Source organism: Salmo salar, chromosome ssa24 (genome assembly GCF_905237065.1).
Source record: "Salmo salar chromosome ssa24, Ssal_v3.1, whole genome shotgun sequence".
Classification (NCBI taxonomy): Eukaryota; Metazoa; Chordata; class Actinopteri; order Salmoniformes; family Salmonidae; genus Salmo; species Salmo salar.
The window spans coordinates 36,710,215-36,723,974 of NC_059465.1; the positions used below are offsets into that span (position 1 = coordinate 36,710,215).

Below are 13,760 nucleotides of genomic sequence, written 5' to 3' on the forward strand. Positions count from 1 at the left end.
GACCAGGAACGCGCCTTGATGGCCGACCAGGAACGCGCCTTGATGGTCGACCAGGAACGCGCCTTGATGGCCGACCAGGAACGCGCCTTGATGACCGACCAGGAACGCGCCTTGATGGCCGACCAGGAACGCGCCTTGATGGTCGACCAGGAACGCGCCTTGATGGTCGACCAGGAACGCGCCTTGATGGTCGACCAGGAACGCGCCTTGATGGCCGACCAGGAACGCGCCTTGATGGCCGACCAGGAACGCGCCTTGATGATCGACCAGGAACGCGCCTTGATGACCGACCAGGAACGCGCCTTGATGATCAACCAGCCGAATGCAATTGACTGGTTGGTGACCACTGATTTACAGAATGTTATGGCAAACATATCAATATACAGAGAATTCCTGTTTGGAGCTCACCTGAAAGGTGTGTTGGAGGGCTCAAACAGGGCTTTGTGTCTGAGGATGGCAGGGCCTGAGGCAGCCGTCTCGTCCAGAGGGTGCGTGGAGATGTACTTGGAGGGCGGCCCCCCGAAGATCTCCAGCCTCTTCAGCAACACCTGCTCCCAGCGCTGGAGGGTCTTCAGCACCGCGTGACACAGAGGAGAGCCCACAGGTAGATCTAAGAGAGACACACAAACACTAGGTGTCATTAACAACAGTACATTCAGAGGCGTGAGACTTCACAAAAAGGGCAGGCAGTTATCTAAAAGGGAGGCTGGTTCAATATCACAGAATCCCTCTCTTAGTTTGGACTTCACAAGCACTAATGCTTCCAACTAAAATTGTCTCCACAAATAGACATTAGTCCAGTGGTTGTGTAGGCTAGTTGTCGTTAGTGTACGGTACCTAGTAGGTCGTGTCCTGCCATGGGGTAGAATGACTTCAGGTTTCCTAGGACCAGCTGGACCATGGCCAGGCGCATCAGACACCAACTGGACACACACACAGAGAGCAAAATCACCATTGTTATGTCCAACCATCACTGACAAGCATAACGTCCATTTGCTTTGATAGTGCTGCCCACCGACTGTACCTGTAGGAGTTGGGATTGGAATGTTCTTGGCTAGGAGAGTTGGGGTCAATGTCTCCAAACTCGTCTTCATCATCATCCTCGTCCTGACTGCCTTGGCTCTCCTCCGAGTCGTACTCCACCCTGCTCTCTGACGGAGGGAGAAAAGGCTGTGGGAGGAGGAGGAGGAGAAAACACTATAAACACAGACATACAGTTGAAGTCGGAAGTTTACATACACCTTAGCCAAGTACATTTAAACTCAGTTTTTCACAATTCCTGACATTTAATCATAGTAAAAATTCCCTGTTTTAGGTCAGTTAGGATTACCACTTTATTTTAAGAATGTGAAATGTCAGAATATAGTAGAGAATGATTTATTTCAGCTTTTATTTCTTTCATCACATTCCCAGTGGGTCAGAAGTTAACATGCACTCAATTAGTGTTTGGTAGCATTGCCTTTAAATTGTTTAACTTGGATGTCTGGAGATGTTGCTTCAATATATCCCCATAATTTTCCTCCCTCATGATGCCATCTATTTTGTGAAGTGCACCAGTCCCTCCTGCAGCAACGCACCCCCACAACATGATGCTGCCACCCCCGTGCTTCACGGTTGGGATGGTGTTCTTCGGCTTGGAAGCCTCCCCCTTTTTCCTCCAAACATAACGATGGTCATTATGGCCAAACAGCTCCATTTTTGTTTCATCAGACCAGAGGACATTTCTCCAAAAAGTACGATCTTTGTCCCCATGTGCAGTTGCAAACCATAGTCTGGCTTTTTTAATGGCGGTTTTGGAGCAGTGGCTTCTTCCTTGCTGAACGGCCTTTCAGGTTATGTCGAAATAGGACTTGTTTTACTGTGGATATAGATACTTTTGTACCTGTTTCCTCCAGCATCTTCACATGGTCCTTTCCTGTTGTTCTGGGATTGATTTTCACTTTTCGCACCAAAGTACGTTCATCACTAGGAGACAGAACGCGTCTCCTTCCTGAGCGGTATGACGGCTGCGTGGTCCCATGGTGTTTATACTTGCGTACTATTGTTTGTACAGATGAACGTGGTACCTTCAGGCGTTTGGAAATTGCTCCCAAGGGTGAACCAGACTTGTGGAGGTCTACAATTTTTTTTCTGAGGTCTTGGCTGATTTCTTTTGATTTTCTCATGATGTCAAGCAAAGAGGCACTGGGTTTGAAGGTAGGCCTTGAAATACATCCACAGGGTACACCTCCAATTGACTCAAATTATGTCAATGAGCCTATCAGAAGCTTCTAAAGCCATGACATCATTTTCTGGAATTTTCCAAGCTGTTTAAAGGCACAGTCAACTTAGTGTATGTAAACTTCTGACCCACTGGAATTGTGATACAGTGAATTATAAGTGAAATAATCTGTCTGTAAACAATTGTTGGAAAAATGACTTGTGTCATGCACAGTAGATGTCCTAACCGACCTGCCAAAACTATAGTTTGTTAACAAGTAATTTGTGGAGTGGTTGAAAAACAAGCTTTAATGACTCTAACCTAATTGTATGTAAACTTCCGACTTCAACTGTACATACATGTTAGAATGAGCTGAATGACTGGGTCTTTCAGAGGGGCGTGGTTTAAGTTAACTATGAACCTGGAAGTGTACACTACTACGGTACCTTTGCGATAAAGTAGTCCCAGATGCTGAGCTCCGGGGGGACAAAGTGCTCTTTGAAGATGGAGGTCTCTTGCTCCACCACAGGGCTGGTTGGGCTGGGGCTCTCTGGCCCCTCTCTGGAGGCACTGCGTGACGACGACGACGACAGCAGCTTGAAGCGCCTGGGCTTCCTATCGAACTCCTCACTGGCTGCTGAGACAACCACACACATGCCATATTTATTGGACATACTGGACTTGCCATTTTTCAAGGTAGTGATGCTTTATATTAGTGCGTAAAACTGACATCATATTATGGATATTAATGAGATGAACAAGAGCTGCAGTGTGTGTAGACTGTTGTTCCAGCCCGGCTGGAACACGCCTGATTCAACCAATCACAATCTTCAACAGATCTTTGAATGAGGGGTGAAGCCTGCCCACACGGCTCCGAGTTGCCCACCCTTCCAGTTACATCAGCCTCTACATCTGGCGTGCGCACACACACACACACACACACACACACACACACACACACACACACACACACACACACCTGGAGGTGACTTGGTCTGACTGGGCTTCTCTGTGATGGGGGTACGCGCCCCCTCCGAACACAGCCACCCACAGCTTGCTGTTGAGCGGGTGGGCCACGATGCGGAACAGCTCGTTGCTGGAGTGGGTGGCCAGGCCGTGCACAAACAGGCTGAGGAAGACGGCCGTCAGGATCTCACACAGCAACACGGCCAGGCCTGGCTGGCTCTCCTCACCAGCAGAGTTCAACAGGCGGATCAGGGTACTGATACCTGACACACAGAGACCGTGAGGGAGTGAGAGTGAATGAATTGACTAGAATTAAACAACCACTTTATTCAAAAAACATATTTCAGTATGTTGTTCATTAGTCCACTGTAGATGTGGTCCCAATAAATCGTACACTATAAAAAAAAAAAAAAAAAGATGAAGCACTTTCAGTAAAAAGCATCACACTTTTTTGCTTTTTAATGAAAGAACAAAATACTATTTAACAAAATACAAAAATGTGTTTTTGTGTTTAAAGTGATCCTTTAAAAGTTGTATGTTTAGGACTGTGGTGTTAAAAGGGCAATCTGCAATTGCTACATACATTTGACTTATAAATGAATACTAAGTACCCATTGATTCTTGAAGAATATTACTTAGAAATGCTTCATAAGATTAGTTCAACTCTCGTAACCCATCAGAACCCAAAATATATATATATATTTTTACTCCAATGTTTGTAAACAATGTAATTGTAAACAAACACTATCGCCTCAAGCCATGGTTAAAACTGTCATTTTGATCTCATGGATGGTCAGTCATTGCATCCCATAGCTGTCTATGAATTTGAGAGTGTTTACATTTCTCCAGACCCATCCCTCAGCTTTTTAGCAAAACAGGGGCGGGGTCTACACTTTGTTATTGCTTGAACCGCAGATCGCCCCTTTAATGTAGCAAACAAGAAATGGTTCTCCAAACAGGATACATGGGGCTCATTTGTGTGAAATGAAGTGAAGACTGGTGGAAGTAAAGTGGGTTTACCTGGCCACTGTGCTGGGTGGGTGTTGGGTAGTACAGTCTCCTCCATGCTCACGGTGCGTACCGGGTGGTGCTGGAAGGAGAGGATACTCTGGTACACTATCCCAGTGAACTGGTTCACATGGCTGGGAGGAGAGAAAGACAAGGAAGGACACCCACGGAGTCATTTAGCAAGAAGGAAGGAGACGTTCCATTAAACAAGGGATTATCAACCAGGGGGAAATGGCGACGTGTACATAGGCCTATATGGAGCAGACTGTAAATGTTTTAACTTCTCTGAATCCAGAGAAGTTTTGCACGGCGGGAGGCAGACCCATTTAACACATAAAACACTGCTGTGGCTCCTCACCCTCTAGTTACAATAAAGAATTCAGGAGATCTATAGATGAAGCGCAGAAGTATATTCTGACATCAAACAGTCTTCTCTAGATATTTAATGAGTTGGGAGGCAGCACGGCGTTCCATCTCTCACGGGGGGGATATATAGCTCTCTCAACATGATGGTTCTATTTCAGTATACTGACGGGTATATTAGAGTGCATTGTATATCTACTAAGTCCTCTATTAAGCTTGCATGAAAGAGCTGATTCCTGTCACATAACACAGAATTGAGTTACTGGAAGTGTACCGGCTAAATCTGCAATATTAGAACATAAAGTGCTTCTTTAGTGGACAGAGCAGGTTGAAAAGGACCGTGAAAGTGTCTGCTGTGCAACAACATAAAAAGCCAGCGTCCAAAGCCTTTCACATGTTCGCCAGATGGAATCACCTACCATGAGTTGAATTTAGAGTCAACGTTTCGACAAACCTCTAGCACGACTGCGGCGTGGGTTTTCATTAGCATAACAAAAGGGGAGTGTTGAATTAGAAAAAGCTAATTTAGTCGGACTGCACCGCTTCATTCTCCACACGAGAGGGGGAACTGTTGGGCACGGCTCAAAACAAAGTCCTTACTCATTTACAGATCTGTGAGCTTTGAAATGCCAAGGTCAGGCGGAGGGCCGGGCGCAGTCACGTGATTCCTATTTTAAGGTCATTCAACTGCTAGATGAGTCAAAGAAAAAAAGCCTTTTCTCTACTTTTTAACGTCATACACTTTTCTCCTTGTAGTAGTACAGCTGTTAGAGAATCAAAAAAACAGGACAATGTTTTAATGATCATTATCACATACATGCACTGACAGGCAGATTCTCAAAATCAGATGCACGGTGCAGTTCAAATGTCTGAACTGTTGCCTAATGTGCATTTCCCAGCATGCTCTTGGTTGTGTGCCGTTCTAGTACAGAGATCAGGAGCACAGATCAAAGTTGGCGGCGTTAGGATTCAGACTAACCTGTGGTTGTGGCCGTCGCAGAGACACTGGTATATGCAGGCGGACAGCGAGGCTGCCAGTGTGTGCATCACATAGATCTGGAAGAGCAGGAGGTGAGGTATTAGACAGACACATTAGGAGCAGCAGAACACTCCCTCCCACCATCAACTACCACCCCTGTCAAATTCACAGCACATTACCGCCCCTGTCAAATTCACAGCACATTACCGCCCCTGTCAAATTCACAGCACATTACCTCCCCTGTCAAATTCACAGCACATTACCGCCCCTGTCAAATTCACAGCACATTACCGCCCCTGTCAAATTCACAGCACATTACCTCCCCTGTCAAATTCACAGCACATTACCTCCCCTGTCAAATTCACAGCACATTACCTCCCCTGTCAAATTCACAGCACATTACCTCCCCTGTCAAATTCACAGCACATTACCTCCCCTGTCAAATTCACAGCACATTACTGCCCCCCCCATCCACCACGCACAACCAACACAAGTATCCACTCTGATCTCTCAACATGCTCTTTGTTTGGAGCACACAGCATGACGATAGCCTTGGCTGGTACACATGTGTCTGACCTCGTTGTTGACGACGTCTGGGTGTGGCGGGGAGTCCAGTGCGTTGATGGTGTGCAGGATGTCGTGGGTGAGGTTGGTCAGATGGACAATGGGGTTGGCCACCACTGTCTTGGCACTGGCAGTGCAGGCCAGCAGGAGAGGAATGGAGGCGTGGTGCAGGTAGGGGGCGACGGCTGACTGGACACCGTCATCCTGTGGACATAGAGTAGTGTGGCGTGAAGTGTGGCTCCAAGACTAACAAAGAAAATACATAAACAACTGAGCTGCAGTTGGAGCTGTCTGAGCTAACTCTGTGTGTGTGTGTGTGTGTCTGAGCCATATGGCAGACTGAGCATCTACCACTATAACATTGTTTTTGGCCCCCCACTTTTTTTATCTGAAATGATCATCACCCACTGAGTAACTTCACATATAACAGTTTAAAATGTTTTGAGCTAGTAATGTCAATATTTATTTTTACAAATTAGCTATGACATTCATAGACAATTAATGTAATGCAACTTCACCCCCATTTGGAACTTTACAGAAAGCTGCTCTCTTCTCCCGCTCTGACCAGTACATCTTGCAAAAATGATTGCTGTCCATGTTATGAAATTACATCTTTACCCTGTTAATTTAAAAATGACCAAATGCACTGGCTGTTAGAAGCAGAACTACCAAAAATATTTTGTATAGTGAACCTGGCAATCGAAAAGCCCCAATCATCAGTTAAATGTGCAATCAGCAGCAAGATGTGAGCTGTGTCCACGATGGTAGACTACACAGCCCCGCTGGTAAAACACAATTTTCTACACCGCATTTGGTAACAATGACATATAAAATTACATTGGTTGTCCCTAAAGCCTATGATTTATTATTGCAAAAGCCATTTTCCAAACATCTGAATGCTGAAGGTGCGGCGCAGATATAGCCTACGCATATTTAAGCAGGGATAGGGGGCGGCCTACTTCTCGTTGGCGCGAGAAGCTGCATCTCCTGCACTGTGCGCAGTTATCTGAATTTTAGATCAATGTCAAACGCAGTTACGGGTATAAAAGTTCAATAGGCTGAAGGAGAGGACGCATCAACTCAGTCACAACATGAGGTATTTTCGTAATAAGGCAGAAAAAAAGGAACAAAACACGTCAATGAACAGCCGATTCGGTTTTATTACCGATTAATGCTTTACTTGGATCCGTTTGGGATCCACGGACCGATGCATTCGCATTTTAAACATTTGAACCGGTAAACGATGCGTATCGGCGAATTGTTACATCCCTAAAAAATAATTGCTACAGAATTGCATCCTGGCTACTATTCTGCGGTTCACTCATCAGATCAGATGCTTTGATGTCAAACTTAAAGTAAGTCATCTCAGACAGAGGCGTTACTGTCACGTGGTATGACAGGAGCATCTGACGTTCCAAACGCTCCAGAGGAGAGCAGTGTTTGTGTGTTCCTGGTGTTGGTGACTCGATGCGTGTCTCCCTATAAGTAGGACGAGACATCAGAAGAGAATTGGAATCAGTCTTCTCTGTCAGACAGCCACTGCAGAAGTCACTGATTCCAACCATCAGCTACGCGAAACCCCAGCCCGGCAAACGCGAGGCTGAGACAAAATGGCAAGCTCCGTTTTCTTTGCTTCAGTTTTTGTGTTGCCCTTCCTTCGTATCCCTCCTCAGAGAACTTGCTGTCAAGTACTGAGATGCAAGAGCCTTTTTCTTAGTCTTGTTTCCAACAAATATACTTTTTTGTTAGAAGAGTTTTAATAGTACAGTGAAAAAAAAATATATATATATAAACACAATGTGTAAAGTGTTGGTCCCATGTTTCATGAGATGAAATAAAAGATCACAGAAATGTTTAATACGCACAACAAGCTAATTTCTCTCAAATTTTGTCCACAAATATGTTTACATCCCTGTTAGTGAACATTTCTCATTTGCCAAGTTAATCCATACACCTGACAGGTGTGGTATATCAATGATCTGATTAAACAGCATGATCATTACACAGGTGCACCTTGTGCTGGGGACAATAAAAAGCCAGTCTAAAATGTACAGTTTTGTCACACAACACAATGCCACAGATGTCTTGAGGGAGTGTGTAATTGGCATGCTGACTGCAGGAATATCCACCAGAGCTGTTGCCAAAGAATTTAATATTAATTTCTCTACCATAAGTCGTCTCCAATGTTGTTTTAGATAATTTGGCAGGAGGTCTAACCGGCCTCACAACCGCAGACCACGTGTATGGCGTTGTGTGGGTGAGTGGTTTGCTGATGTCAACATTGTGAACAGAGTGCCCCATGGTCGCGATGGGGTTATGGTATGGGCAGGCATAAGCTACGGACAATGAACACAAATGCATTTTATAGATGGCAATTTTAATGCAAAGAGATACTGTGACAAGATCCTGAGGCCCATAGTCGTCTCATTCATCCACCGCCATCACCTCATGTTTCAGCATGATAATGCACAGCCCCATGTTGCAAGGAGCTGTACAGAATTCCTGGAAGCAGAAAATGTCCCAGTTCTTCCATGGCCTGCATACTCACCAGACATGTTACCCATTGAGCATGTTTGGGATGCTCTGGATCGACGTGTACGACAGTGTTCCAGTTCCCGCCAATATCCAGCAACTTTGCACAGCCATTGAAGAGGAGTGAGACAACATTCCACAGGCCACAATCAACAACCTGAGCAACTATGCGAAGGAGATGTGTCGCCCTGCATGATGCAAAATGGTGGTCACACCAGATACTGACTGGTTTTCTGATCCACGCCCCTACCTTCTATTTTTAAGGTATCTGTGACCAACAGATGCATATCTGTATTACCAGTCATGTGAAATCCATAGATTAATTGATTTCAATTGACTGATTTCCTTATATGAACTGTAACTCAGTAAAACCTTTGAAATTGTTGCATGCTGCGTTTATATTTCTGTTCAGTATAATCATAAAACTGGGTGGTTGGAGCCCTGAATGCTGATTGGCTGAAAGCCTTGGTATATATCAGACAGTATACCACGGGTATGACAAAATGTAATTACGTTGGTAACCAGTTTATAATAGCAATAAGTCACCTCAGGGGTTTGTGATATGGCCAATATAGCTATGATCCTTATTGATGTCACTTGTTAAATCCACTTAAAATCAGTGTAGATGAAGGGGAGGACACAGGCTAAAGAAGGATTTTTAAGCCTTGAGACATGGATTGTGTATGTGTGCCATTCAGAGGGTGAATGGGCAAGAACAAATATTTAAGTTCCAATAGGGTATGGTAGTAGGTCGCAGGCATACTGGTTCGAGACAAAAACTGCAATGCTGCTGGGTTTTACATGCTCAACAGTTTCCCATGTGTATCAAGAATGGTCCACCACCCAAAGGACATCCAGCCAACTTGACAACTGTGGGAACCACTGGAGTCAACATGGGCCAGCATCCCTGTGGAACACCTTGTAGAGTCCATGCCCTGACCAATTGAGGCCGTTCTGAAGGCAAAAGGGGGTGCTAATGTTCCTAATGTTTTGTACACAGTATATATGGCTATTGTATCCATTTGTTACTCATTTCAATAAGATTGACAACATACAGTGTGTGTTAGTGTGTGCTGTACCTGTTGGGACTCCTGAAGCAGCAGGATGAGTTCCATGCGCACCGAGGCCAGGCCTCCTCCGTGGGAGCCGTGCAAGCTGCAGTAGCTGAGGAACATGCGCAGGAGAGGCTGGTTGCTCTGGAGCCAGTGTCTGCGGGTGCGCTGGGCCTCACCAGGCTGGGCCTGGGCCGCCTCCTCTCCACCTGGCCCTGCCATTCCCAGGGCCAGCTCCGGCAGGCAGGGCTTGTAGCTGCAACACCTCTGCAGGGCCACCACCTCCCTCTCCAGCCACTGGCACAGCTGGTAGCGTAGCTTCCCCCCGTCCAGCTCGTAACCCGTGGACAGGGTCCGCAGCTCCGTGGTCAGGATCTTCAGGCAGGCGCTGAATTTGAGTTGAGCGGCCAGGATGTCCTCAGAGGGCATGAGGACGTCACCCTCGTCCAGCAGCGTCTCCGTCAATGGAGAGGTGGCGTCTTGAAAGACGCTACTGGTGTTGTCGGCACTCTTCATGGCCAAGCCCTGTGGTTCGTCGTCGTCGTCCTCCTCCTCCTCCTTGTCGCTGTCCCATTTCAACTCCAGGGCTTCATCCTGAACCGACACAGAGGGCTGGCCCCAGTCAAAACTCAGCACAGAGTCCGATTGGCTATTGGACAAGCTGTCTGACACAGACTCGAAGCCGTTCAACGCGGGCTGAGACCAGTCCAAATCTGACGCCTGTTCCTTTTTCGTCTCGCTCAGGTCGGGGTTGGTGGTATCGTCTTGGTGGAGCTTGGATCTTTTGACAACTTTGGGCATTTTGGAGAGGACCTCCAGGGCCAGCATGGGGCAGCCGGCCTGCAGGTGAGCGTAGGCTGCGGTGAAGAACAGCCTCCTCTCCACCAGGCTGATTGAGTTTGCCATGCGACCCTCCGCTGTCAGACCCACCCTGGTCTTCTCAGACGAGCCAAAATGGCGGCGCAGCAGTAAGGGATGTGTGCGGAGGTAGGTGTAGAAGTTGAAGACCTCCGGGCTACAGAGGGACGTGGACGAGGTACCTGCAAATCACAGCTTTGTCATTTCCCCAGGCATTCACATCATCAATTTACCTCAAAATAATCAAACGTCAAATCTAAGGGAAAAAGCATCGTTCTCTTACTACTACCTGGTTGAGTTGTGTGGCCAGCCTGAGTGGGGGACGCTAGGTGTGGGGCAGCAGGCTGCTCCAGCAGAGTATCCAGGGCCCGGCTGTAGTCCTCCAGTACCCAGTAGGCCGTGCTGCGCAGGAAGGGGTCCTGGTGGGCGGGGAGCTGGCGGTCTTGGCCCAGCACGTGCCTCTGCAGGATGCGTTTGTAGGTGGAGGACGTCTCAAACTCGGACTCATAGAGCCGGGAGATCACCAGGGCCAGCTGCAGGTCCTGCATCTTCTCCAGGCAAACCTGTACAAGGCAGGCCAAACCTCATCCAACAGTGTTGAAAGCATTTGCAGTAGCAGCACAGAAAAATACCTCACAGGAATATCAAATAAGGTCACCTCTACCCTTTGCATGGCCAGACGTAATTTGCATAAATGCTCAAACATACAACTTTGTATTTAATTATATATATTTTTAAAGAGAGAGCTACCTCTCTCCTGAAAACCTTTGTATGAAAAAGGTGGACATCATATCTACTGTAGCTGCTGACAGCGAAATTAGGACATTTTTACCTCCACAGCGTCCTTGAGGGAGCCTGCCAAAAGAAAGAAGGCTGCAGAGTGCTGGAAGCGCTGCTTCCCCAGCAGAGAAAAGGCGTTCTTCAAGGCAGCCCTCCTCCACCTTTCCTCACCGAAGTTGTTGCTGAAGAACGTTGTCATTTTGGCATTCTTCTGAGACCTTGATGGAACAACACACGTTGGCATTAGAATATCTCTAATGTGAAATAATTGTTTTTTAACTTTTTCTGGGCTTATGGGAAATTATATTCAAGAACTTCTCATAGACGTTACCTGTACAGTCCCCAGACCACTGCTTTCTTTTTCATAGCGAGATAGAAGATGGCGGCGTCCAGAGGATCGTTCTGCCTTTGAAAAGACGCTTTTGCGACCTGATGAATAACAGAGGGAGAAAAACACATTTGTATATAGGTCATTCCACATTCTCTGATTTATATTACTGAATTCTGTGTTGCAGCACAATCTGATTCTGTTCTCCTTTTGTATCTCAAAGGCAACCAATAACTCTTATCTATACACACACACGTTCAAAAGCTAGAGGTCACTTAGAAATGTCTTTATTTTTGAAAGAAAAGCACATTCTGTCCATTAAAATAACACTGAATTGATCAGAAATACAGTGTAGACATTGTTAAGGTTGTAAATGACTATTGTAGCTGGAAACAGCTGATTTGTAATGGATTCTACATAGGTGTACAGAGGCCCATTATGAGTAACCATCACTCCTGTGTTCCAATGGCACGTTGTGTTAGCTAATCCAAGTTTATCATTTTAAAAGGCTAATTTATCATTAGAAAACCCTTTTGCAATTATGTTAGCACAGCTGGAAACTGTTGTCCTGATTAAAGAAGCAATACAACTGGCCTTTAGACTAGTTGAGTATCTGGAGCATCAGCATTTGTGGGCTCGATTACAGGCTCAAAATGGCTAGAAACTCGTCAGTCTATTCTTGTTCTGAGAAATGAAGGCTATTCTATGCGAGAAATTACCAAGAAACTGAAGATCTCAGTTTAGTATCTCACATTTTTACTATTTTATACATTGTAGAATAATAGTGAACATCCAAACTATCAAAACTAAATAACACATATGAAATCATGTAGTAACCAAAAAAGTGTCAAATCAAAATATTTTATATCTGAGTTTCTTCAAAAGTAGCCACCCTTTGCGTTGGTGAGAGCTTTGCAGATTTTTTTGCCTCATCAATCTACACACAATACCCCATAATGACGAAGCAAATACAGGTTTTTAGAAATTGTAGCAAATTTATAAGAAATACTAAACTGAAATATCACATTTACATAAGTATTCAGACCCTTTACTCAGTACTTTGTTGAAGCACCTTTGGCAGCGATTACAGCCTCGAGTCTTCTTAGGTATGACGCTACAAGCTTGGCACACCTGTATTTGGGGAGTTCCTCCCATTCTTCTCTGCAGATCCTCTCAAGCTCTGTCAGGTTGGATGGGGAGCGTCGCTGCACAGCTATTTTCAGGTCTCTCCAGAGATGTTCGATCAGGTTCAAATCCGGGCTCTGGCTGGTCCACTCAGGGACATTCAGAGACTTGTCCCGAAGCTACTCCTGCATTGTCTTGGCTGTGTGCTTAGGGTCGTTGTCCTGTTGGAAGGTGAACCTTCACCCCAGTCTGAGGTCCTGAGTGCTCTGGAGCAGGTTTTTATCAAGGATCTCTCTGTATGCTCTGTGCTCCGTTCCCTCGATCCTGACTGTCACCCAGTCCCTGCCGCTGAAAAACATCCCCACAGCATGATGCTGTCACCACCATAATTCACCGTAGGGATGGTGCCAGGTTTCCTCCAGACATGATGCTTGGCATTCAGGTCAAATCTTTGTTTCATCAGACCAGAGAATCTTGCTTCTCATGGTCTGAGAGTCCTTAAGATGCCTTTTGGCAAACTCCAAGCGGGCTGTCATGTGCCTTTTACTGAGGAGTGGCTTCCGTCTGGCCACTCTACCATAAAGGCCTGATTTGGTGGAGTGCTGCAAAGATGGTTGTCCTTCTGGAAGGTTATCCCATCTCCACAGAATTACTTTTACCACAGGTGGACTTCAAATCAATTTGTTGAAACATCTCAAGGATGATCAATGGAAACAGGATGCACCTGAGTCTCATAGCAAAGGGTCTGAGTACTGATATAAATGTCATATTTCAGTTTTACATTTTTTATAAATACGCAAGCATAAAAAAAGCAACTGTTTTTGCTTTGTCATTATGGGGTACTGTGTGTAGATTGATGTATTATTCTTAAAATCTTTTAAAAAAAATCAATTTTAGAATAAGGCAGTAACATAACAAAATGTGGAAAAAGTCAAGGGGTCTGAATACTTGCCGAATGCACTGTACAGTGGGGGGAAAAGTATTTGATCCCCTGCTGATTCTGTA

The 13,760-nt window shown here is 45.6% G+C and overlaps 1 protein-coding gene across 1 annotated transcript in view; it reads right to left on the minus strand.

The window, feature by feature from the left end:
* dmxl1 (Dmx like 1) overlaps positions 1–13,760 on the minus strand; it is a 62,134-nt gene that overhangs the window by 17,514 nt on the left and 30,860 nt on the right. The window contains exons 22-33 of the mRNA XM_045707196.1: positions 11,634–11,731; positions 11,355–11,520; positions 10,809–11,085; positions 9,692–10,704; positions 6,093–6,284; positions 5,517–5,593; positions 4,187–4,308; positions 3,156–3,429; positions 2,647–2,830; positions 1,025–1,170; positions 838–923; positions 409–610 (exon numbers count right to left, since the gene is read on the minus strand). Coding sequence (XP_045563152.1) covers positions 409–610; positions 838–923; positions 1,025–1,170; positions 2,647–2,830; positions 3,156–3,429; positions 4,187–4,308; positions 5,517–5,593; positions 6,093–6,284; positions 9,692–10,704; positions 10,809–11,085; positions 11,355–11,520; positions 11,634–11,731 — 2,837 coding nt within the window. The remainder of the gene's footprint in view (positions 1–408; positions 611–837; positions 924–1,024; positions 1,171–2,646; positions 2,831–3,155; positions 3,430–4,186; positions 4,309–5,516; positions 5,594–6,092; positions 6,285–9,691; positions 10,705–10,808; positions 11,086–11,354; positions 11,521–11,633; positions 11,732–13,760) is intronic.